The 27,586-nt window shown below is 38.1% G+C and overlaps 1 protein-coding gene across 1 annotated transcript in view; it reads right to left on the reverse strand.

Moving 5' to 3' along the window:
* Arp8 (Actin-related protein 8) overlaps positions 1 to 27,586 on the reverse strand; it is a 66,298-nt gene that overhangs the window by 23,634 nt on the left and 15,078 nt on the right. Inside the window, exons 2-6 of the mRNA XM_089093563.1 lie at positions 26,280 to 26,465; positions 24,632 to 24,850; positions 12,688 to 12,861; positions 8,301 to 8,411; positions 6,422 to 6,538 (exon numbers count right to left, since the gene is read on the reverse strand). Coding sequence (XP_088949689.1) covers positions 6,422 to 6,538; positions 8,301 to 8,411; positions 12,688 to 12,861; positions 24,632 to 24,850; positions 26,280 to 26,465 — 807 coding nt within the window. The remainder of the gene's footprint in view (positions 1 to 6,421; positions 6,539 to 8,300; positions 8,412 to 12,687; positions 12,862 to 24,631; positions 24,851 to 26,279; positions 26,466 to 27,586) is intronic.

The raw sequence follows: 27,586 nt of genomic DNA on the forward strand, positions 1-27,586 counted from the left end.
GTTTTGTAAGCAACATTGAATAACTTTGAGTCGTCGACAGAGAGGGTTAGATGTTTGTTGACCTCAAATGTATAACATTTATATTGATAAGAAACAGGATAGGTCCAAGGACAGTTCCTCGGGAAACGTCATTTAAAGCCTTGGGTGGTTTGGAACAGGTATGTTTGAAGTAAACAGTCGGAATATCCCTGAACCAGAAGTTCACCATGAAGCAGGGACGGATCCAGGATTTTTTTTAGGTGGGGGGCCAAAATAGGTTGATCCGATAAACTTGCGCCAGGAGCAAGTTTAATTAACGCAAACTTGCGTTACTTAAGTAAACTTACTTGTACTTGTGGCGGGAATCAGGCGTGTCCACCTCGCCCGGCATCGATGATCTTGGAGACCTTCTTGGACCATGTTGAGCGATCTTCTGCCAGCTGCTCTGCAAAAGTAAGCCACTGAGTTGACCATCTGTGTCCGAACTTTCTGAATCCCCCGATAGGTTCAAGGTCTGATTTGGCCAGGTTCCACCAGTTTTTCCTCTGTCCTCCTTGGCGTCTCTTCCAGGAGCTAATAGGCTCGACTAGAAGTATTTGGCGAGGCAAGTATTCTGGCGGCTTCCGTAAAAAATGGCCCAACCATTTCAAACGGCGTTCTTTAATAGTGAGCGCAACATCTCTCTGAATATTGCACATTCGACGTAGATCCGTGCTGGAGATACGGTCACGCAGCTGTATTCTGAGAATTCTTCGCAGACAGGTATGCTCAAACACCTTCAGCGTATTCTCATGCTGTAGTTTTACCGACCATGTTTCGCATCCGTAAAGGAGAACGGTGCGGACTAGTGCCATGTAGATTCGAACTTTTGTTCAGACACTGACTTCGCGGCGATTCCATAAGGGTTTCCGAAGGGAGGCAAAGACTGCCTGCGCTTTCTGTATTCTCTGTTGGATATCAGCGTCGGAAGATCCGTCAATACATATTTGGGAGCCTAAGTATGTGAAACAGTTGACTTTTTCCAGTTGAACTTGATTGACAGTTAGTGTGAATGGTCCTGTGTCGTGGTTAATAGCCATGAATTTCGTTTTCTCTGTGCTGACTTTCAAGCCGATCAGGTCTGCCCAGGACACCACGTTGTCAAGCATGTTTTGAGCTTCTACGGGTTCTGACAGGAGGCCAACATCATCCGCATAATCGAGGTCAGTCAGTGAGAGATTCTGTCCGATCTGAACTCCTGGATAGGACGACAGTGCATTTTCAAGCACCCAATCGACGCAATAATTGAACAGAGTCGGAGAGAGGATACACCCTTGTTTTACTCCGAACTCAACCAGGAATTCTTTAGTTTCTTCACCATAGACTCGAACTCGGCTCACTGACGCGTCATAGTATGCCTTCATCAGTTCAACAAACTTCAGTGGCATTCCGTCATTCTCTAGGATCTTCCAAAGTTTCTGGCGAGTGACAGAGTCGAAGGCGGCAATGAAGTCCAGGAACATCAAGATCAGGGGTAGATTGTACCTTTCAAACTGCTGGATAATGAGGCGAAAAACGAAGATATTATCAGTACAGCCTCTACCTGGCCGAAAGCCGGCTTGATTTTCTCGGGTTCTTTCCTCCCTTGCCCCTTTGAAGCGGTTCAAGAGTATAATCCCGAATATTTTGACCGCAATGTCTATAAGACTTATTCCGCGGTAATTTTTGCATTCGGTTTTATCTCCTTTCTTATAGAAGGGGAGAATGACTGATGTCTTCCAATCTTTTGGGAAAGAATTGGTCCTCCACACTTCTTCGAGAATGCCATGGAACTGTTCAGCAGTGACCTCAGGGCATTGTTTGTACATTTCCGGGGGGAGGCCGTCTTCACGTGGGGCTGTGTGGTTCTTCTGGGTCTTGATCGCTTTTAGTATTTCGGCTCTGGTCGGTGTATCCAGCTCGACGTTGTAGGGTTCTTTAGAAACAGCAGGTGGGAAAGCATCAGGGGCGGATGATGGGGATGGGTTTAGGAGGATCTGAAAGTGATCCTTCCATCTTGCTAAGCGCTCCTTCTGACAACTGATGATTTTTCCTGATCTGTCTTTGACTATTTCTGAGACAGCAGCTTTCTTACCAACGGACTCTTTCAGGATCTGGTAAAGCTTGCGGGTATCATGTGAGCGTGCTGCTTTCTCTAACGACACGGTAGCATCTTCCCACATTTGGCGGCGGTCCAGACGAACAGAGCGTCTTACCTGTCTGCGCAGCTCTTTTGTTTCTTCTTTAGGGCCGCTCATCTTTTGTCTTCGCTCATCGACTATTGACAGGGTCCTAGCGGTAATCCAGTGCTGTCGTTTGATTTTTGCTCGGCCTAGGATCTCATCAGCAGTCTCTGTCATCACGGTTTTAAAGGTCTCCCAATTCTTCTCGGGGGTTGGGTTTTCATCAGAACTCAGGGTGTCAAATTAGTTAGTCAGTTCCAAATTGAGGGCCTGCCAAACTTCTTTGTCTTGGAGCTTACTAATGTCGAATCCGGCCTTGGGTTTGTTTTTCCTCCGAGTTGCAAGACGTAGCAAAATTTTACAGCAACAAGCCTGTGGTCAGACCCAGACTGTGAGCCTGTGTCCGCGCCGTTGTAAGAGCGAGAGTCCTGTACGGAGCTTCTCCAGCGCTGGCGTACGAGAATGAAGTCTATTTGAGCCTTAGTGACACCGTCATTTGAATGTCAAGTTAAAAGGTGGCTAGGTTTGTGCTGAAATATGGTATTGGTGACAACAAGGTGGTTCATCAAGGCGTAGTTTAACAACCTTCGCCCATTCTCGCATCTGTGACCTTGTCCAAATTTTCCCAGGACTTGTCTTGTGGTTTGGTCAGAGGGACCAACTCTTGCGTTGAAGTCTCCAGCAACAATCAAGTACTCACGTGCGGCAACAGAAGAAGACAGCTGCTGTAGCTCGCCGTAGAAATCATCCTTGGTCGTATCAGCAGCGTCACGGGTGGGAGCATAGGTAGAAATTATCGACACATTTGCGGGGTTTCCTTTTAGTCTGATTCTGGCAAGTCTACAGGAGACTCGTTCCCATTCTAGGAGAGCATTTCTGGTTCTTTGGTTCATGATGAAACCAACTCCGTGGAGTCCCGAATTATCCTCTACTCCGGAGTAGAAAAAATGGAATTGATGTAGCGTTTCAGGAGCTGTAATAACTATGGAGCCAGAACCTGAAATTGTGGTCTCGGATATGCAAAGTATGTCTATGTTGTACTTCTCCATCTCATGGACAAGAAAAACTTGCGTGGCTTCTTGTTTGACGGATCTAATATTCCAGCATCCCACATTTATGCTAGATTTTGCCTGTTTAATGACTGTAGTAGGTTTTCCTAGATTTATGGCATGAAAAGGATTTTTCGACTTCGCCGCCATATTCGAAGTCGCGTCGCCTACCAGGAACGCCGTAGTATGGTTGGCTTGTTTACTTCTCGACACCCGCGCTAATACAGGGGCCGCATCGCTTGCCGGGGACGCCGTAGCCGTTACAACTTTTCTTCTAGGTCTCAGATCCATCGATGTTTCTTGGGAATAGAGTTGACCGCAAGGTCCCCAGTCTTGCGGGTCACCCGGAGTGCGTTGGCCACCAAATCGCTCGGCGTGGAGCTCAGTGGTGTTTACACCCTTCCACCGCTTTGAGGTGCGCTGACGGATTCATCGCCCCCCTCTGGATCCGCCACTGCTATGAAGTATATTAGCCGGCCTACTAATTTTGTGTTTATTCCTACTGCTATTAGCTTAATAGTACACACACTACAAGTTTAGTAAGAATAACGTAGGATAAGAAGTATACGAATTAACCTTCAAACTCTGACAATCCATAGTGATTTGTCTGAGAATCCATTCCTTCCCTGAACACATTATTAGATTGTTGCAAAGTATTTTTAGCAATCACAATATCTCAATTGGGGTTCTTCCTCAAATAGGTCCTTTTGTAGCCGAAATGGGCTCCTTTGGGTCTATACTAAGGGTAGCAGCTATCTAGTTTTGGGATCCAAAGGCATTTAATGTTGGAGCAGCAGCTTGCTAATTCTCTACAGTTTTAAAACCAATTAACAAAGTAGATGACATGCTAGTGTCTCCCTGTATATAAGGCAAAGCATCCCTTCATACGTTAATGAAAAAAAAAATACTGAATTCTCATGACTTACACATTTATGGTTCATAGGAGGGAGGGAGGGGAATGATGAATGTAATGTAATACAATTATAAATGTAATACATCAATAGATATTTGGGTATCAGTCTAGTGGTTCCACTCTCCATAAAGAAATACTTTAAATACTGGAAACTAATTTAAAACATTCCAACATACTTATAACATTTCTAAATGTGAACTGCATTACCCCCCCCCCCCCAAAAAAAAAATATATATACTCATTGTATTTTCAATTGCACCCCTCTTTTCTTGTTATCAATTTGATGACAACGACAAACAAGCGACGCGATATTTTAGAATGTCTTAAGGTGGTTGGCAGAATCTTATAGTGTTTCCCTTATGGAAATTGGAACCAAAAACCTGACACCGATTTGTTTCCTATTTTCTTTTTTCCTACTGACTTCTGATTTCCTATTGTAACAATTTTTCAAGAAGTGATGCCACTGGTACATTATACACGAAGGCATTGTCATGCCATCTATGTTACTTTATTGATTCTCATGACACCGAAACTAGCTATCTGAATCCTGGTTTTAGATATCTTTAAATTTGTTTGTACCAAAATCGCATCCTACACCCCGACTTGAGATCCTAATAAGGCTGATCCAGGTTCCGAACCAACTTTAGTATACCGTTCTAATTAGAAAAGCAAAAATTATTACAACATTGAGTTTTAAAAGTGGATGTAACCTGAGGGAGACTGGAAAATCAATTCAGTCTGTTGTGGCCAAAGTCAAAGCTTCTCCTGAGAATTGTTAATCTAGCATTTTGACTGCTGCTATTCTGTATGCAGAGTTTTCTGATATTGGTGAAAGGGTGGTAAACTCGACGACTTCACTTTCTGAGTACTTCAAGAAAGTGACGCATCAGCATGTCTAAAACCAATGACTGCTAGGAAATAGCGTACCACAATGTGGAATGCGAAGAATAATACCTTTCGGGGTATTTTCTTCATTACGCATGCTAAAATATGTTTTTTCTGAAACATGTGATCATCTAATATATTTAATATGAGTCTATTAATTTGCAGTAGTTTAGGTAATAATAATAAGATATTACTGTTCCCTTGGTAACGAAGTTAATCTGTATTTTAAAAATATTTTGAAAATTTAACTACAATTCATTCAGTCTTGTTTTAAAAAGGAAGTTCACCGCAAACGCTTTAGAGTGTTTTAATTCAGAAAAATTAGTTTCTATACTAACTAATTATTTATTAGAACATGTATTTTTTTAGTGATTAAAGAAAAATTGTAATAAACCAATGGTCAAATTATAATTTTTTTAAATTAAGCTTGATTCCTTCTTATTGTGCTTATCTCAAAAACATGTTATTTTGTTAGTTAGCAACCTAATACGTAGGTGGCAAGCCCTAAGAATGTAAAATGAGATTCAAGACAGAATATAATGAATGAAATAACTGTTGGTGAGCTCTTACAATAGTGAAAATTGACAAAATTTCAGTATTTGAGAAAGTTTACTATGTTTATTTTTACGTTATATTTTCGATTGAAATTACAGAAGCTCCAATATACGGATAAAAGACATGAACTTGAAAGGGAAACAAGGTTAACCTTTTTATGGTTGAGATGAAGGTACGCCAGCGCGTCACAAGGATCAGCTAAATTTAAAAAATAATCCATGAGGACTTGTGAAGGTAGTTGAAGTAGCCCGAAACCGAACCAAACGAAATCAACTATGTTGACTTGGTAAATCTAAAGAATGGAAACTCACCGTCTACAAAAAATCGAGCATAAAGGAGCTATAAATCGACTCCAACCACAAAGAAGACCACGCAAGATAAGAACTGAAATCTGTGAACAGTCAAATAGCCTATTCTTTCGCAAATTTTTTCCGGCAGATTATCATATAGAGAAAAGGTGTAGCCCAAGGACGTGGAACGAGGAGGTGCAGAATGTAAATATATAAGCCGATTATAAACGACATTCATAGCACAACTATATTCTTAGCATGTATGCAGCCATACGCACAACAATCAACAGGTTGCTAAAGGTTAATTTACCAAGGATGATTTTTCTCAACGGACTATGCCAAGGAAGAAAGACATATAATACAAAGGTTTCCTCATCATTACATAGAAAAAGAACAAAGGCCGACACCCCCGTGGCATCATACCAGATGATACGCTTGACTAAGCCCAATATAACTAATAATGTTCAAACAGAGAGCCTCGCTAATAAGCTTAACCGCTTAGATTACTTTTTAAATCAGCAAAAAATTAACAATCGTATGGTGACTTACTCTAGATTGTTTTATGGATACACATTCATCAACGCAAGAAACTGATGTTTTCTGGTCACCAATGTCAATAACACACGCCGTTGGTACACCGCTACCGGCAGTTGCGCAGACATGATCCTGAAAAATGTTGTTTAATGTGGTAAAACTCGTGATGAAGATATTCAGCAGCTAATACTTCTACCCCTCTTTTCAAATTTTTTTTTTACCTATAAAAGCTTGGACAAAAATACATGAAAAATCTTCCATAGCAATGTCATTTCAACAAAAAATAAAAGCGAGAAAGCTAATAAACACAAAACACTAACAATGGTAACTCGATAAACAAAATAAATAAAATAAAAATTGAGAAAGTTAAAATATAACCAAAATGATTTTCTACAGCAATGCCAACAAAGATCAATCCTAAATTTCATTCATTGCAAAACAACAGCCAAAAGCAACACTTACCGCCGTCATAATAGGTTTTACAGTAAAAATGAAATACATATTAAAAAAAAAAAAAAAAAAAAAAAAAATAAAGCAAAAAATGTTGAATGTTTAAGAAATAATAACTTTGAATAATAAGCTAAAATTTTACACACATCTTAAGGCGTTGAAATTGTATTCCCCCCAATGGACTGCATTTTGAACTCTCGATGAACAAGAGCAAATTGCAATTTTCTCATATTTGAAGCTCAAATAGCGGCGAAGCCAGATTTGGCTGCCACAGCCACCCCCCTGCAATCCTCCCCCTGTAAAGCACATTGAGTCTTTTCATCCATATTAGAAGTTATCAATTTTTGTCAAAGTTATAAAACTAGTTATTAATTTACTCTCAGATCATAGAATAGCTTCATTTTTGTAAAATTTTCTCAAGAGACAATGGTACTTTAAGAATCAAAATATGACCAATCATCTTAACTGAAATGAACTCAAGGAAATTATTTTTAAAATAATACAAATGGTAGAGAATATATCTAATTAATTCATCTTAATTGAAATTGCTTTCAAGGACTATTAACCTTGAAAAAATACTTAAACCTCCCCATAGCTCTGTTGATAAGCATTCGTGAAACCATACTGTTTCTACACAATAACTCCAAGAACTGGGATTCTAGTCTCTTTTCTAGTCCCCCCCCCCCCCCGTTCTGCTCCTAGTTATCATCACTGGTTAAATAACTTTTGCTACAGATTCATGGCACCAATATAAATTGTCCTTTCAAAACTTTCAAAATTCGATATACATACAAGAACATATTCAGGATTTTTGTTCTTGGGGGCGTATTTTTTCGGGGGTGGGGGGGGGGGAGAAACTACAAAATCCATCAAAAAAAAATTTCTATGCATTTTTGCTATTTTTTTAAGAATCTGACAAAAATTTCGAAGAGGGCATACGACAATGCATACATATACGTTGCATGCCAAAAATTTGATTTTGGGGCTTTGGAACACTTCCAGTAGCCCTTCAGGGGGATTTAGTTTCAAAAGAAGGAAGGTGACGCTAGTTGCCATTCATCAGCGTCAATATTTCACTAGCGTAAGTCACCGCTGGGTTATACGGATTTTAAATAGTCTCAGATTTAGGATGGAGCGATCCTATTTTCTTCTTTTCTTCACCAGCTGAGGAGTTCTTCAGTTTCTTCAAATTTGTTATACCGTTTTCATAGTTTTCTTTAATTTGCTCTACATATTCATTGATGTACTTTCGCTAAATCGCTTAGTTAATTATGTTTTGTGACTTAGTGCCTTACTCTTTGAATTCCTCAGAGCCATAGAATTCATTTCGCAACCTTCACTCCGAATATTCACCTTGATCAAATATTAGTGAAAAGTCGCGCAGCACCACAATAAAGATAAAATGAAGGAATAAATGAAACTAGCAAAACACAAATAAACAAACCTGTACTAAGAAGCAGGAAGCAAAACCGAGACGAACTAGCAACAAATTTGTAAGCTCTTTTAAATGTTGACGGTTGTATATGTCGGGGATAACTAGCACGGCTTTATAGACCTGAGAAAGAAAAGATTAAGATTGGTTAATATGTCACATTGAGAATGTAAGAAAAGATATATTCATAAAACAGCCTGTTCAAAAGTTTAAGATGTTTAAAAGTTTAAAAAATTTTTATAGATACAATCAACAAAAAATTAGTAATTAATCCCCTAAAATTTTGAGACTTTATTGCAGAAGAAAAACTATAATGAGTAGATGGGAAAAGTAATTAGACCAATTAGATTTTTTTTATCAAAATTTAAATAAGAATAAAGTATAAGATTGCGTGTTTAAAAAAAACTCAAACAAGAATAAATTATTTTCTTACTGTTGCTCTTAATATAATACTAAACAAAAAAAAAAAAAAAAAAAAAAAAAAAACATTACCACGTGACCTAATAGATATGCTCTTTGCCATACGAAATCCATAATCAAAATTCAAAGGATAACCCAGGGGACGGGGAAAATTTTATACCGGCAAAACAGTTTATATTTACAATATTGTAACAGGAATCAAGGGGACAAATATGTTTCCTACCAATAGAATAATGAACTGTAAATATAAAAGAACAATAGAAAAAACCCAGAGCTCCCACGTACGGGGGGGAAGCCCCTTCCCAAAGTTTTAGTCGCTCGGGAAAAAAATAAGTCGGTAAAGTCGTGAACAGAAGGGCCGTGATTTTTTCCACACCGCTAAAATTCTTTGTTCGGTTAAATAAACACCACGAAAATAATGACATATCATCTACAGAAAGTTCGAACTTTGTCGGTAAACACACTAGTTTTATCGACTCCTGTCGTGAGTTTACAGATGGTGCCACAATTTCCCATTTGGTTAAATTAAGAGCATTAAAATAGTGACATAATATGTACCGAAATCTGAATATCGGTCGGTAAATAAATAGTCGGTTTTACAAACTCGTGCAGTGATTTTGCGCATTGTATTCGAAAAGGACATTGTGCTGATTATTGACAAAAAATTGTCGGTAAAAATGACCAGCCAGTTGGTAAAATCCCTTGTCCCCCCCCCCCAAAGATTTTGGCTAGTAACGACCCTGTAAAAATATATCCATATGAAACATATTCTTTATACCGATCTGGAAAAAAAACAATGATACAGGTTCTTTTTTCTCCTTTTCTGTGATTATTATTCTAAAACAAACAACTAAGTAATTGGTCGGTGACCCATCATAAATATGTCAATTTTAAATACAACTTTTACACAATAATAATAATAGTGAGAACGAGACACGTGCGCAGAAATTTATTTCGGAGGAAGGACATTTTTATCAAAAAAGCAATTTTTTTTAAAGCCTTACAGTTTTCAACTATAAAAAAAATTTAGTTAAGAACAATAACGAATTTTTTAAAAAAAATGTAAAAAATCTGAGATTTTCCTCATGGGTGTCAATTATTTTCTATGTTTATTCTCGAGAATAAATTATTTCTGTCTAAAAAATTATCATGTTATCCTCCCCAATCCCCACAAAAAAAAATAACCGATAGAAAAGATTTTCAAACAATTCTTTTGATAGCTAGTGATTCTGGAAATAGCTTTTCTGTCAAAGCAACACAGTTTTGACATCTTCTGAAATTTTTTATTGTTCACTCTTTATATATTTTATTTGTGTACAATGTTTTACCTAACCAGTGAGCAATCAGAGAGTAGGACTTTCATTTAATGCTACTCGTAATAATGATTTTGTTCTATATGTTTGCTTAATAAATCTTTCCAGGAATTTTGAAGCATATTCAGGACAAACTCGGGAAAAAATTCAAAAATAGGCGAATTAAGGCTATAGAAAATATAAGAAAATTGTGAGGGAAATACCCTACCTCTATATAAGCAAAGATGGGAATAAATAAAGTTTGTGAGGAAGAAACAGCGATACTCCGATTCAAAAACAAAAATATTTTCAATGTAGGTAAATTCAATTCAACAGAAAAGATTATATGTAGCTAAGAGAGGTACAATATATGTTATCTTACAAATGTGAACAAAAATTGAAAATCTGAAAATTAGTATAACTAATTTTCTCACGAGTAAACTAATTTCAAATTTGAGCATATGCCAATGCTAAAACATTGAAAGCTCGACAAAATTTTTGATAGTAAAAGACAGAGATGGATATGAAAATAATGCGATCTACAATCTTGACAAATAAAATATTAAATATACTTTTTCCCTTAGTGCATTTGAGTATAAATTACTTATCCGAAATTACCGAAATTACTTATCCGACTAGCCCAATTCCTTATCCTACGTGTTTTGTGTTTGTGTTTCATGAACGGAAAATGACACCAAAGGTCAGGCACCTATTCCAAACGGTCTAGATTAGCCGTCGGATCAATTGCACCTGATAACTCTAGAAAATCCAGGATAAGTGACATCACATATATGCAAACAATTTAATCATTTCGTAAATAAAAAAAACATAAGGCATTACATACAAAGAACAAAACGGGGAAGCAATGGTCAAAAGGCAAAGACCTTCAGGAATCTGTAAATAAGCTATGTTTAGATTTCCGTACGCATACTAATTGTTGCTGTTTGCTTAGTTGCCCATAAGTGTTCCAGCTAGCCTGTGGCCAGATAAATACTGTTGTTATCACTTACAGATTACATTCGGGGAGGTTGTTAAGGCTTTCCGGATAAGGGATACTCGAACGCACTCCATAATGCAATAGCTCTAGATCTCCGCCGATAAAGAAAGTTACCTCATCAAAAAAAGTTAACTGTTGATCTTGTTTTTCTCTTCTCTTAAAAAGAAAAAAAATTATAGCTGACTATTTCACAGTCATATTCTTACATGTAAGCCGTTTCTTGAAGACCACTTTTGGCTCTTAAAAAGGGCACTAGAATTTCCAATCGAATAACCCCCTCCGAAGTTTATACGACCACCCCTTCCATAAAAACCTTATGTTATGGGCAACTAGTGCAACTTATAGCCCTTGCCCTGAGGGTGTGGGGGGGGGATTCATCGCCAAAGACATGATTACTAGACCTTTAAAATATGCTGAATAAAATGGATGTCTCAAAATTTTGACTGGATGTGTTTGGGGAAATGATAGGCGTGGGAGGGGGACTGGTTACCCACCAATCACTCTTGATTCTTAAAAAGGGCGCTAGAGCTTTCAATTTTCAACCAAATGAGCCCCTTTAAAAGTTCCTACGACAACTCCTTCTATATGAAGTGCCTTGGACAGAAAAAAAAATAATACATTGAGCTTACATCGCTCTTTACTTAGGCAGCATTATTGCACTGCCTATGAACACATATGAAATTAACAAAAAGAAATAAATATGGCAGAGGATGGGGGGGCTACTCGATGTAAGCAATCTAAGGTTAGTAGAGCTTATTTCTTCACTGCAGAATGCACCTGCATCTATGACACGTCCCATTACATTTTCCTAAGCCCTGTCATTAAGGTGTGAACATTATACCATTTTTCCAGTTTGTTTTAGACGTTCAGAGGCTGTTTTGCGAGTGTTGCTGAAGCAGAGATTTATTAAATTTATATTGACTGCAAAATAGGCAAGGATTTGTGAAACAAAATTGTATTCTTTCTAACCGCTACGGATTTGGGTGATTAAAAGTGATTACTACGGTAACGGTAACGAATTCCACAAACTCTTGTGGGCATGTTTTATGAAGGCAATAACGCAAGAACAAGCACCCAAATACTCACGTGAAACTTAAAAAAAATATCTTAAATATTTCTTTTCTGCATGTATTCCCTCTCAGTAGAAATTTACTTAAACTCAAATATTTTCTTTAATATAACTCTTTCTCTCCCATATTATTATTAGTAGAGGTATAAACTTTCTATTATGTCACATCCACATACAAGAAAAGACGAAATTAAGTCCCAAAGGCTTCAAATGAGAGAGAAAATCATAAATAACTTAATATACCGATGGTCTGAACTCAACATTAATTGTTTTATGGCTAAGAAATAAGGCAAACAATACAGGTATAAAATAAGGTGGAAAATTATACTTGACTAAGTTTATTTATGCCAACCTTCTTTGATTGTTCATTTGTTTTATCTCGTGCTACGCATAAAGTATTTATCTCAATAATTCTAGCGCCATGATTATTTAAACAAATCTATCCATCATATTTAATTGAGATATGCTTTATTTTCTTAGTAATTTTATATCATTATCATTGGAGGAATGACGAATCTATTATGGTCCATTCAGGCTTACTTTTATATCAGTCCCACCTAGGAGGGGCAAACTATCTAGCGCTAACCTTAATCTTAACAAATAGAATATGTCTTTTCTTACACCGAGCTCTGTCTTTGGTATCCTTAGGAGCTTCTCAATAGCATAGCACCATATGATTTCCACGTCATTAATGACTGACGTTAGAGATCCACCAACACCAGGATGCACATTCAATTCACCCCGCCTGAATGGAAAGTGAATGTTATAGGCATCTCTCGGCTCTAAATAAACTACCTAAAAAAGAAAGTTAGACATATTTGTATAAACTATGGACGGATAGATAGGTGATTTATATAGAACAACAATTGCCATACAAATGAGCACTATAAAAAACTAGACACAAACTAGAACAACAACAAATAAAAGACACTGTGTAATATTACTTGGCAATTTTATGAAGCTTATTTGAATTTACAATAAACGGAACCGTAATAGGTAATAAAGAGCATGCAAGAAAAAAAATGAAATATTGACAATAGAAGCTTTAGTCATTTACTCTTAAACTTCTGAAAATTTTAGTTCAGAAACCCCCCTCCCCCCCCCCAAAAAAAAAAAGAAATATAAGGAATATTATCGACACTTCTTTGTTTAAAAGGAAAGTAAATAAATGACTATAACTAAGTATTAATTTTATTTTTATTTTTTTTTAGTTTTTACTTCTCAGAGCGGCAGGGCAGGGGGAATTGTTATCCTCAAAGACATAATTTCCAGACCTTTCAACTCCGTTAAAAAAATGGCTATCTCCAAACTTTTATTGGATGTGTTTGGGGAAAGGGTGGACGTGGGAGGGGGTTAGCAGCCCTCCAATCACTTTCTACTATTAAAAGGGCACTAGCCCTTTTAAAAGTAGGGCACTATTGTCATCCTCAAAGACTCAAGTACGTTGAAAAAAATGGCTATCTCAAAACTTGGATTGGATGTGTTTGGGAAAACGGTGGGCGTGAGGGGGGGGGGGGGTAGTTGCGCTCCAATCACTTTCGACTATTAAAAAGGGCACTAGCCCTTTCAATTTCCAATTGAACGGGCCGTTTTTGAAGTTTCTACGACAACACTATCTATAAAAACCTTATATGCCCCTAGGGCATAACTTAAAACCCTTGTCCTCCTGAGCCATCTGGGGCGCATAGGGTATCGACGAAGCCTCGGCAAACGTTACGCATTGACGCTGTGGCAAGTACATCATCCCACTGGGGTTGTAGTGATGTGTGAGCACTATATAGATCACGACCGTACGCGCGTCTGAGCGTGTTTCTCGGTCTTTTCCTCTTTTGACGCTAACACGGCTGCCATTGTTGAACCTGGTTCAGGATTCTTGAGTCCTTTATCCAAAGGATGTGACATAGATAGCCTCATCTCTCTTTCTTAATCACTTTAGTGATAAGTAACTGGCCAGTTCTTCTGCGGACCACAATGTTACTGACTCTTTGACGCCAACCGATATTCAGCACGCGTCTCAAGCACATGTTTTTGAAGGCTGTGAGTCTTTTTTCTGTCTCAACATCTAGTTTCCAGCACTCACTGGCATACAATAGCACAGACAAAACGTTGCTATTAAGAAGTCGCAGCTTTAGTGCAAGCCAGTACTTTTTTGATCTTCATACTGGCTGAAGTTTGTTGAAAGCAGCGTTTGCTATGCCAATTCTTCTCTTGACCTCAATTTGAAGCTCCCCTGTGTATTTGACCTAACTTCCGAAGCACTCAAAATCATAAATCTGTTTGACTCCCCAATTTTTGTGCAGGAGCTTGACTGGCGAGCCTCATTTTGGCATCGATATAGCCCTGTCTATGTTGGTGTTTAGGCCACCTTTCTTCGCTTTAGCTCTCACTTTATTAGGAATCTCCTGGAGTCGCTGCTTTGTCATTTCCAGAAGTGCCACATAATCCGCAACGTCAAGGTCCGAGAGCATTTTATTTCCGACTGTTATTCCGAAGTCAGCCGATTCTCTCAAAACATAATCCATTAAAATTACAAATAAAAAGGGTGATAAAACGCATCCCTGTCGCACTCCTGACATAATTTTGAAGTAGCTAATTGTTCCATTCTCTTTCTTTATGCACCATTCCGTATTTTTATAAAAGGCCATGATCAAACTTATTACAACACTTTCTATAAAAACCATACATGCCCCCAAGGCATAACTTACAACCCTTGCCGTGAGGGCTCTGAAGAGGTTATCATCCCCAAAGGCCTAATTTCCAGAACTTTCAACTACGTAGAACAAAATGGCTATCTCAAAATACTGAATGGATGTGTTTGGGGAAATGGTGGGCGTGAGAGGGGGGCTAGTTGACCCCTAATCACTTTCTAATATTAAAAAGGGTACTAGCCTTTTCAATTTCCAATTGAATCAGCCCTTTTTAAAGTTTTTACGACCGCACTTTCTATAAAAAAAAAAACTTATATACCCCCAGGGGATAACTTACAATCCTTGCCCTAAGGGCCCTGGGTTGGTTGTCATCCTCAAAGACCTAATTTCCAGAACTTTCAACTACGTTGAACAAAATTGTTATCTCAAAATCTTGATTGGATATATTTGAGGAAATAATGGGCACGAGAGGGGGGTTAGTTGCCCTCTAATCATTCTCGACTATTAAAAAGGGGCACTAGCCCTTTGAATTTCTAATCGAATGAGCTCTTTTTGAAGTTTCAACGACAACGCTCTATATAAAAAACATTATATGCCCCCGGGGCATAACTTACAACCCTTTGATTGGATGTGTTTGGGGAAATGGTGACGTGGAAGAGGTGTTAGTTGCCTTCCAGTCACTTTCGGCTATTATAAAAGGCACAAGCCCTTCCAATTTCTAATCGCATGGGCCTTAGTTTCTACGACACCTCCTTCGATACAAAGTGCTCTGGTCTAAAGAAAAAAAACCAATAATAATACATTGTGCCAACATCGTTCTTTACTTAGGCAGCGCTATTGCGCTGCCTATGATAATAAATTCCTGTCTCTAAAAAAAAGCTTGGTCTGATGCTGAGAAATACACTCGACCTCGTAAAAGATATGTCCGATATTATTATGCCACGTAAGGGAACAATAAGGGGGAAAATTAGATCCGTTTCTGGTTCCCCAACTTCTAGTAGATTTTTTATCAAAAGGGTGGGGGTCAAATCATAGGCAGCGCGCTAGCGCTGCCTAAATAAAGAACGATGTGGGCACAATGTGTTTTTTTTTCTCTCTCCACCCGGGCACTTCGTATCGAAGGGGTTGACGTAGAAACTTCGAAAAGGGCTTACTCGATTGGAAATTGGAGTAGATAGTGCCCTTTTTAATAGTCGAAAGTGATTGGAGGGCAACTATCCCCCCTCCCCCTCCATGCCCATCATTCCCCCAAACACATCCAATCAAAATTTTGAGATAGCCATCTTGTTCAGCGTAGTTGATTTCCACATAGAAAATATGTTTTTGAGGAGGACACTCCCCCACAACCCTCAGAGCAAGGGTTTTAAATTATGCCCTGAGGGCATATAAGAACGACGCTGGCACAATGTATTATTTATTATTTTTTTCCTTTAGAGCAGGGCACTTCATATGGAAGGGGTCGTCGTAGAAACTTCAAAAGGGGCTCATTCATTTGGAAATTGAGAGTTCTAGTGCCCTTTTTAATAGTCGAAAGTGATTGGAAGGCAAATAGCCCCCCCCCTCACCCCCATCATTCCCCCAAAAACATCCAATCAACATTTTGAGATAGCCATTTTATTCAGCGTAGTTGATTTTCAGATAGAAAATGTGTTTCTAAGGAGTACACTCCCCCACAACCCTCAGGGCAAGGGTTTTAAGTTATGCCCTTGGGGTATAAAATGTTTTTATAGAAGGTGTTGTCTTAGAAACTACAAAATAGGCTGATTCAATTGGAAATTTGAAGGGCTAGTACCCTTTATCATATTCGAAAGCGATTGGAGGGCAACTAGTCCCCCCCACGCCCACCCTTCCCCCAAACACATCCAATCAAAACTTTGAGATAGCCATTTTGTTCAGCATAGTTGCTTTCCGGATAGAAAATATATTTTTGAGGAGGACACTCCCCCACAACCCTCAGGGCAAGGGTTTTAAGTTATGCCCTGGGGGCGTATAAGGTTTTTAAAGAAGACGTTGTGGTAGAAACTTCAAAAAAAGCTCATTCGATTGGAAATTCAAAGGGCTAATGCCCTTTTTAATACTCGAAAGTGATTAGAGGGAACTAGCTCCCCCCCCCCGCCCATCATTCCCCCAAACACATCCAATAAAAATTTTGATATAGCCGTTTGTTCAGCGTAGTTGATTTCCAGATAGAAAATATATTTTGAGGAGGACACTCCCCCAAAACCCTCAGGGCAAGGATTATAAGTTATTTCCTGGGGGCATATAAGGTTTTTATTGAAATATTTGTCGTGGAAACTTGAAAAAGGGCTCATTCGATTTGAAATTCAAAGGGATAGTTCCCTTTTTAATAGTCGAAAGTGATTTGAGGGCAACTAACCCCCCTTTCATGCCCACCTCTTCCCAAACACATCCAATCAAAATTTTTAGATAGCCGTTTTATTTAACATAGTTGAAAGTTTTGGAAATTAGGTCTTTAAGGATGACAATCCCTCCCCCATAGCCCTCAGGGCAAGGATTGTATGTTATGCCCTGGGGCATATAAAGTTTTTATTGAAAGTTTTGTCACAGAATCATCAAAAGGGCGCTTTCAAATGAAATTTCAGAGAGCTGGGACCTTTTTTAATAGTCAAACGTGATTTGATAGCAACTAACTCTCCACTCACGCCCAACAATTTCCAAAAAAGATTTAAGAAAAATTGTGAGATATCTATTTTGTTCAACGTAGTTGAACGTTCTAGAAATTAGGTCTTTTAGGATAATAAACCCCCCAGAGCCCTCAGTACAAGGGTTGTAAGTTATGCCCTGGGGGCATATAAGGCTTATATAGAAAGTTGTTGCATAAATCAAAGGCAGCACGATCGTGCTGCCTATGTAAAGAACGGGTACAATCGAGGACGAGAAAAGAAATGGGGACTAAATAAAGAGAAGGACACTCCCCCACAACCCTCAGGGCGAGGGTTTTAAGTTATGCCCTGGGGGCATATAAGAACGATGTTGGCACAATGTATTATTTATTAATTTTTTCCTTTAGAGCAGGGCATTTTGTATCAGAGATGATGTCGAAAAAACTTCCAGAAGAGCCCTTTCAATTGGAAGTTGGAGTGGCTTTTACCCTTTTTAAAGGTCAAAAGTGACTTAAAGGCGGCTACCATCCCTCTCATGCCCACCATTTCCCCAAACACATCCAATCAAAATTTGGAGATAGCCATGTTGTTTAACGTAGTTGAAAGTTCTGGAAATTCGGTCTTAGAGGATGACAACCACCCTAACAGACATTAGGGAAAGGGTTGTAATTTATGCCCTGGGGGCACATAAGGTGTTTATAGAAAGCGTTTTCGTTTCCAAAAGGGCTCATTCGATTGGAAATCGAAAGGCCTAGTGCCCTTTTTAATAGCGAAAGTGAATGGAAGGCTTGACATTTTTATAGTAAAGATCGAAGTGGGTATAATGTATTATTTTTTGTTGTTGTTGTTGTTTAGACCAGGACACTTTGTATCGAAGGAGTTGTCGTGGGAACTTCGAAAAGGGCTCATTCGATTGAAAATAGAAAGGGCTAATGCCCTTTTTAATAGTCAAAAGTGATTTGAGGGCAACTAATCCCCCTTCCAATCCCACCCACCCACTCCAACCCTCCAATTTCTGCTCTTGAAATTTAACCAAATCAAAATAGCGTAAGTGTATCCAAGCTGTCAAAAAAGGTAAACAGATTTTTTTGCGAATGGTATCAAGTTTTCCATTTCAGGTCAACTAGAGGAGGTATGAAACTGAATTAAACAGTACTATTTGTGTCTAGATTTTTAAAGGGATGTATGTTTTTAAAAATTCTATCAATCAACAAATGAAATGACATAATTCTTATACAATCCTAAAAAGGGCTTATACCAGATTTGCCATCTTGCGCACTCGGACTATCTTGTCTTGGCAAAAGAAGAAGTTTTTGTCCCACCGCCTGAACAATCATAGGCAGCGCAATCGCGCTGCCTAAGTAAAGAACGATGTTGGCACATATATTATTATTATCATTTTATTTTTTTTAGACCAGGACGCTTCGTATCGAAGGAGTTGTCGTAGAAGCTTCAAAAAGGGCTCATTCGATTGGAAATTGGAGTGGTTTGTGCCCTTTCCCCATAATTCCAAAGTGAGATTATGCCATCCATGTAGCGACCCCAATAGATATGTCTTAAAAATACGAACTTAATGCCCAATTCTCAAGGTTCTCGACATAAATATTTGTCAGCAGTTTGGATAAAGGTGCTCCCATTGGTAGCCCTTTTATTTGTTGATGAAAGAAATCACGGAACTGAAAATACATTGAAAACCTTTGTGTTTAAAAGTAAATTGAGAGACACAAAATAAAGATCAACTTTTAATAAAGACAAATAAGTTCTAAAATTTATATCTAATCCATTTTCAGTAGAAAAACCATACAATTTAAAATTTTTGAATAGCTATATTTTAAGAATAAAAAAGTAAAAAACGAAAAAAAAAAGTTCATGTCTAACAAAATTCGGTACTTGTATGATATACCCACTACCACTCAAAAAGGGAAGTTGGGTTAATCCTAATGAATACTTAAATATGACGGGAATGTGATACTTCGGAGGCAAATTTGGGCTGTGTAATTGCACATTAGGGGTGGGAGGGGGGTGGGGAATAAAGTACAGCGGACCTGCATACAAAATGTGTTAGCTACAATTAACAACTTGTAGACAATTACAATTAGTGACAAGTAAACAACTTGAGAGGCAATAATAATCATACGCGTTAACTTACGTAACGAACTTCTATATTCATGGATTTTTAATATGTATGGTAGGGGGTTCGCCCCCTAGTCAATGCCTTGCTCTTTAAGCGAAAGTTCGAATTTTGTTCCATTTAGAATAAGTGTTAGGAGACTTGTCAGTTTATCTGGCCTCCCCCAGGCCTTTCAGGGCGTCCCTAGGTGGCGATAGGGGAACGCTCTACAGATATGTAGGGTACCTCCATAGGAGGCACGGACCAAGGGGGGACCTTGTCCCTGGGGGTCCATAATAGAATCTGGGACACCCTCGCCCGGGGTCATAAATACAGGCGGAGGAGGAAGAAGGCCCCTCAAATGTACACTCAAAAGGGCCCACTGGTTTGTCCACAAGTCCCATGAGTTGCAAACCTTCTCCCAGTAATGGGTTAAATTGCATGGTGATGCAGAACACCATCGCGGGAGGATCCTCTATAGGAGGAAAACTACCGCAGGGTGTACTAGATCTATGGATAACGGCCTCTGCAAAAGGCTGCCTCGGCCCTTTCAGAGTACATGCAAGACTGGGGACCTTGCGGTCAGCTCTATTTCCACTTGAGGGGTGGTGCCACTCAAGGGAATTATAGCCTAATAAACGAAACAGCAGTCGTATGGGATTCTGACTAATGGACAATTCTTCTGGGCTTGGTATGTTTTGATGGGCGTCTTTGGGCTGAAAAACCTCTTCCTAGCTAATTTATCTATCATGGGTATTCCTCCCCGTAGTAGCATAATATTTGTAGGCATGAATATATAATGAGTCGGAGGTAATAGGCTTGAGACTGTCTGTGCAGGATTTCGACTCTTGTTGATAGAAGAGCATCGCCAAGTGCTGAAAACCATGTTGTGACCAAGATGGGCCCAGGATTCCACAAAGCCTCCGTTCACTGAGGTTCCAGGGACTTCTTGCTGTTCGGTTCTAAGCCGGCTTAAGCAATTCGATGTAGACTTGAAAAGATATGTGATCTCCGTCCTGCACTGGTATCTAGGATCATTGCTTTTCCTGATGTGAAAATAATTTCAATGATTTAAAGAACATTAAAATTGGAACTTGGAATGTTACGACGTTAAAAAATGACTATCGTATCAACATTTTGACTGACGAATTCAGACGATTCGAACTGGATTTATTAAGGGTTTCAGAAACCCATATCCCAGGGATAGAAAGCATGACATTGGGTGATATAGAATTTGCTTACTCTGGCAGGGAGGATGGGTCGCATAGACAAGGAGTAAGGCTCGTGATTAATAAAAAAGCTGCGAAGTCTTGTTTAGGCTGGGAAGGTATTAATAATGGAATTCTAACTGCTCATGTTATGACTAGAAACTTCAGGGTATCAGTTATAGTACTATAAGCCCCTGTAGAACCGACTGACGGAGATACTAGTGACTCAGATGAATTTTACTTACAGTTACAGGAGCAAATAGACAAGGTCCCAGGTAGAAATATGATGTTATTACTGGGAGATTTTAACGCCCAAGTTTGTAGAAATAGGGATAGATGGTATCCCAGCCCAGGTAAACTTGGTGTAGGAAAAGAAAACAGTAATGGATACATACTTTGTCCATTTTGTGAGTAAAACAAATTAGATATATTCAACGCAGCATGCTTTCATAATGTGGTTCACAAGTCAGTACGTCAGTCAAATAATAGTAAGACAGTAGACCTTACTGACATTGCGATTATAAAGCAAAGACCGACAGGATCAACAACGGAAACTAGGGTCTGTAGGAGTGTCATTATTTATATTAAAAGTAAAGATCACCATTTAGTAGTGTCAATGGTTAATTTAAATCTGAAATTTAGGAAAGGTAACTACCTCTACGAAAATTTTCATGTTGGTAGACTCCAGGATGAGAATTTGAGAGAAATTTTCAATGAACAGTTGAAAACTAAACTTAAGAGTTTAAAATTTGACAATGTGGAAGATGGTTGGAATAATTTTAGAGAAATAATTTGTGAAGTTGCTGAAGGTGTATTAGGGAAGAAAGCTAGAACTGGAGCTAAGAATATTAGTGAAAAAGCTTTATGGTTAATAGATAGGAGAAAGGACTTGGACGAGAATTATCTGAGTGATAGATCGTATAAAAACAAAATAAATGTAAAGAAAGTGGAGAAAGTACTAAAATTTGAACTCAGGAGTTGTGAAGTGGAAGCCTTGGAAAAAATTACCAAGGATCTGGAAGAGGCAGCTAGACGGCAAAATAGTAAAATGCTGTACTGGCGCATTAAAAAATTGAGAAAGAGTAGTCAATCCGGACTTGTCCCAGTTAAAGATAGGAATGGGGTCGCAATTAGCGATAAGGAAAAAACTAAAAAGAGATGGGCCAAACATTTTGAGGAGTTGCTTAACCGAGATAGAGTTGCAGGAAAAAATATAGAGTGAAATAGAGCATTTGGTGAGATCTTGAATGTAACTGAAAATTTGTTTTGTGAGGAGAAATTACCAACAGTTCTAGAAGGATTAAAGAATAATAAGGCTCCAGGTGCTAATTAGGTGGTAAATGAGTTTCTAAAATATGGTGGCTCGTAGGTTAGAAATAAGTTATTGAAGATTATGAATTTGATTTTTGAAAAAGGGGAAGTACCTATCAATTTTAGGAGAACCTTAATTAAGCCACTTTATAAGAAAGGTGATAAAAGTGAGTGTGGTAATTATCGAGGCATTGTATGTAGCAAATTACTTAGTAATTTGATACTTTTTAGACTGAGAAGAACTGTGAAGCTTTCGAAAAGATACAGGATATGTTAATGAAATTGTCACTATTATTCTAATCATTTATTTCGGCCTGAATATTAAAAAAACTCCGGTTTTCAGTTTTATAGATAATAAGCAAGTGTTTACTTCTATTGAAAGAATAGATATATCAAAGATTTCATCCTTACATGGTATTCAAGGAAAATATATTAAAGAGATCAGTGCTATGTACGAGAATAACACTGCTGCGGTTAAGGTAGGAAATGAGGTTAGCAGCTGGTTTTGTATTAAATTAGGAGTTAATCAGGGATGTGTTCTATCCCCCTTTATACGGACTATTTTGATGGACTCTGTCTTAAGGAGCACAGGAATGGCAATGGGAGACCACGGAATCAAATGGGGAGGAAAAAGTCTCCTGGACCTAAATTATGCTGATGATTTAAGTATCCTAGATGAAAGTGTGAGCAAAATGAATTAACTTTTAGAGGTTTTGCAAGTTTAGGTGCTAGAATAGGTTTGGAAATTAATGTTAGGAAGAGTAAGTCATTAAGGCTAGGAATAAGTGAAGATGAAAAAGTGATGTTGAGTAATGAAAATATTGATCAGATGTGCAGCTTCACTTAGCTTGGTAATATTATTAGTAAAGATGGTGGGAGCTGTAAAGATGTCAAAAGTAGAATAGCCAAGGCTCAGGGTGTTTTTTCACAGTTAAAAAAAATCTGGAAGAATAGGAAGATAAGTCTGCAAATCAAGATTAGAATATTAGAAGCTACAGTGATGACAGTGGTCAAATATGGTTCTGAAGCATGGGCGCCCCGAAAAGCGGATGAAGATTTGCTAGATGTTTTCCAGAGAAATTGCTTAAGAATTGTTCTGGGTACCCGGCTGACTGACCGTATTTCAAACAATATGCTATACGAAAAATTTGGTTTAATACTGCTCTCTAGGGCTATAATGAAAGAAAGGTTGAGGTGGTTAGGGCACGCTCTGTGGATGAAGGATGACAGATTGCCGAAGATTGTTCTCTTCGGGCAACCATCTAGGGCTAAACGGAAACCAGGTCGTCCCCGTCTGGAGTGGTAGAATGCCATAAAGAAAGATTTAAAGGAAATGGGAACTTCGTGGGCGGGTGTAAAAAGGGAGGCTTTGAATAGATTAGGGTGGAGGAGGAGCGTGCGTAGCTGTGTTGGCCTCAGGCGACTTGGTGCTGTGGTGAGTTGTTAGTAGTAGTAGTAGTAAGTTTTTAAAAATTGCTGAAAATTTTTCTCCAGCATACAATAGCAGGCCATACTATAAATTCTTAAAAAACGAAAAGGTTGAAAGTGTCATTCTCTTTTTCCCTGAAGAGACTACGTCAATATAAAACGAACTGAAATTAACTAAAAAAACTTTTTCACAAAATAAGTTTTTCAAAGAAAAGTAAAGAACTCCATTAAACAAAAAATGAGCGAAAATCAAATAAAATAATCTACCAGCGTAAAACTGCCACAAATCAGCATCGATAAATAAATGAAACCCAAAACGAACAGAAATTACAATAATTAACTGAGTCAAACTCAAAACAAGCAGAAATTAACATAAGTTGGGCGCAAAACCCCTATGCCTTCCCAAGGCCAGAAGAAAATTTACACTTTACTGAAAAAATACAAATGAATGTGCATTTTCAGTTTAATATACATATATTGATATTTAGTAATCAAAATATTAATACTTTTTGATTTATTAAAGTTATAAAAGTAAAAACATTTATATTTTTTCAGTAAAGTGCAAATTTTGTTCTGGCCTTGGGAAGGCATAGGGGTTTTGCGCCCAACTTATGTTAACTTCTGCTCGTTTTGAATTTGACTCGGTTATTTATTGTAATTTCTGTTCGTTTTGGGTTTCATTTATTTATCAAGGCTGATTTATGGTTGTTTCCCGCTCGGTAGATTATTTTATTTTATTTTTGCTAATTTTTTGTTTAATGAAGTTCTTTACTTTTCTTTGAAAAACTTTTTATTAGAAAAAGTTTTTTAAATTAATTTTAAAGAAAAGGGCGAACTATATGAAAAATAATAAAACTCTTGGGTACATTTCAAAACCTTGAAATTTCGGGGAAAAGGGGTGGGTCCGAAGACCCGTCTGAACATGGTTCTGATCAACATTAATAAAAGATAAGACACATACTCAGAAAGGGGGTTATTTGTCTCTTTTTCGCGAAATCCCGATTTTTACCATTTTTCTTACAACGCCCCATATTTTTTACCGTTTTAACTTATTTTTTCAAAGCTACCAGTCCCCTCAAAAGGCTCTAGCATATCCCTGGAAAACAATCTGCAGAATTTTGGGATAATCCCTGATAAAAAAAAATGTAAACAAAAGATTGTACACCATAATAATAATAATAAACAAACACCCTTCAATTGCCTTTGAAAATCTTTAAAATATTTCGATTTACTTACCTTGTCTCCTACGACGGCTTGATTCGGATCTATAGTCCTCACATAACTGAGATTCGATTTATCTATCGATTCGGGTTGTTGCTGAGATGATCTATTCATTGATGCAACTTTTGTGTAAGGAGTCAAACCACGGCGCCCACCATTTGATTGTATACAGGATTGGAGTAGACTACATATTTCTATGCAACAGTCTTCAACCTCAGACAAGAGATGTTTCGTCTTGAAGAGATAATTATATATCGTAACTTGTAACTTCTATATTACAACTTGTAGAACACCAACATAGGTACAGTTTCAGAGAATGAATAGGCGTACACATTTTGCTTTTTTATGAAAAGGTACAATATCATACACAGTTTCATTTGAACCGTTTCGAAAAAAAAAACAGAAGCTGAATAATAGGCTTCTACGACATAAGAACATCTTTGTACCTCTGTTTTTGTCTTCTTCTTCTTCTTCTTTCGGCATCACGTCTCCCTCATTATCAAATGCGTAGTTTTTTTTTCAATGACCACTCAATTTAGTCCTTTTTCCTCTAAAAACGATACAGGCAACCAAAGTATACTTCTCTTCAGTTTTCAATTATCATAAAGACTAGGATCACATAGCTAACGTTTTAGGGGCGGGTCAGGCGGGGTATTATTTTTTTCAGCGTGGGGGTTTGGAAATCTAAAGAAAAATATAAGGGTCCATATCCGGATAGTTAAGGGTCATGGGCTAAATAACAATTTCTTCTCCAAATTACGGGGGGAACTACTGCCCCCTTGCCCCCCCCCCCCCAAAACGAAGCCCCTGCTGAAATGGAAGCATCTTAAGAAAATAGAAGTAGTACCATTAGATTGCTTAATTTGTGTTGATTTTGAATATCCTATTCATGTTTGTGACATTACACCCCTTTCCCCCTGAAGGTCCCATATATAGCCTAATAATACATTTCTTCATTTTTTTTTCGTTTTGTGATGCGTCGTATAACGGGTAGTCCCAGTTTAGACTGGATGGAATTCAGTTTTGCCTAATGAACCCCAATGGAACTGTCGATAATATATTAGTTGAAATGACTCTAAATGTTAATAATGATGAATGGAAACATGATAATCCGATTAATAGATACGTTCCGTATATTCTAAAGTAAGAGTTTCATTGTTTTAGTGGCTTCTTTTTGTTTTGTGTATATCCTAGGGCTATATCTGGGACTATCAGGGGAAAGGAGTTCATTATTAAAAACACGAATATCATATCCGAAAAGAGCGTAAAATAAGGGATCTAATGTTACTACTTTCATTTTATTAGGATTTTTCTTTCTGAGGTGCCCCTGATCTGAAATGGTACCTAAAATTTATTTTTTCAACCTAATGTGTCCTAGAACACCATAAAAAGACTTTCTTCTAATAGCTTATGTCAAACGTGACAACCATACGTGCACAGATTCAAAAAAAATATATGACTGATCAGCAATTTTTCAAAAACTGCAGGGGGCGGGGGTACAAAACTGGAATTTAAGTGTATTTTATTTTGACAATTAAAAAAGCATATATTAATTATTAATAGTCGCATTTTTACGCCAAAACATTTTAGATATTCATGTGTTTTTTATATTATTTTCCTCAAACTTTTTCCATTAAGTATGATAAAAGAAAAAAGAACTCACAATTCTGACATCAGGTACAAGAAAAGCATCTTCGTGTCGCTCTGCATCAGGGGAGTGAAGTCGAGCAACAGCCTGGAGCATTGCATAAGGTTTCAAATCAGAGACACGTCCAATTCTTAAATACTTCGAGCCAGGATGAATAACAATTATGTTTCCTTTTGAAGAGAAGAATTCTCTTTCTTGCACCTGAAAAAGTTGAGAAACTGAGGTCAAAACAGTTTAAAGTTGAAAGGGAATATATCCAATTTTTCTAATCAAGAAAACTTACAAGAAACTTCAATCAAAATTTCGATTATTGTACCATCAAATCAGGGGCAGTGCATTAGCGTTGCCTCATTAAAGAGCCATCTACCTCATATGCATTATTTAATAATTTCTACCCCAACCGTTTCGTATGGAAGGCGTGGTCATAGAAACTTAGGAGGGGATTCATAGAATCAGAAATTGGAAATTCGAGTGTCCTTTTTAAGGGCAAACAATGATTGGACAGAAACTGGCCCTAACCCATGCTACACTTTTTTGCCTCCGGGTTCCCCACAGCCCACCATGGTATCAGACTGAAATGTGGAAATGTAAAGTTTGTTCAGAATAGTCGAAAGGGCCAATAAGCATGCCCCCAAGGTCCACATGATCCCCATAGCCCCAAGGGCAATGGCTGGAAATTATGTAAATTACCCATTATTCACAGGTAGGTTTTGATAGAAAAGGCAAGCATGTCTAGTCTTGGAATTCTGATCCGCTTGGAACTCTTAAGGATTCATTTGTACGGCCAAGATTACCCAGAGTATCCCAAGAACATACTCCTAAAGCAAAAGGCATACCTGATTAAATCAAAAGACGCTATGTTTATCCAAGTTTTCAAAAGACGTTACCTGCAATACCTCAGGCGGGGGGGGGGCAAGTAGACCTTAAGTTTTGACTTGAGGGAGAGGGAAAGGTAAATCAAAAGACGCTATGAATAGCAATGTTTTTAAAATAAAATTTCTGTAATGTCTTGGAGAATGGAACTAAAACTTTCAGGTAGTGTTGGAAGGAGGGAGGGGCAAGGGCACATCAAATTAAGTTTTAGGAGGGATTTAAAATTGTTTTATGTCCAATCCATCTAAATGCTTTTGCACTATAAGCCCCTATGGGACTCGTATCAGCAATATAATGGACCAGCTTGGGGGATCGAGTTTAAACTTTCAGGGTCTTGGAGGGGGGGGGGGGTCAATGGGGCTTCATTTTATGTCTTTAAGGGGAGGTAATGAAGGAAGAAAAAAAATTGTGTTTCAAATTTGCCTAAAAGTCTTGCACTGTTAGCCCCA

Source organism: Artemia sp. Qi Xiang Cuo, chromosome 8, assembly GCF_049724085.1.
Source record: "Artemia sp. Qi Xiang Cuo chromosome 8, ASM4972408v1, whole genome shotgun sequence".
In the NCBI taxonomy this organism is placed as follows: domain Eukaryota; kingdom Metazoa; phylum Arthropoda; class Branchiopoda; order Anostraca; family Artemiidae; genus Artemia; species Artemia sp. Qi Xiang Cuo.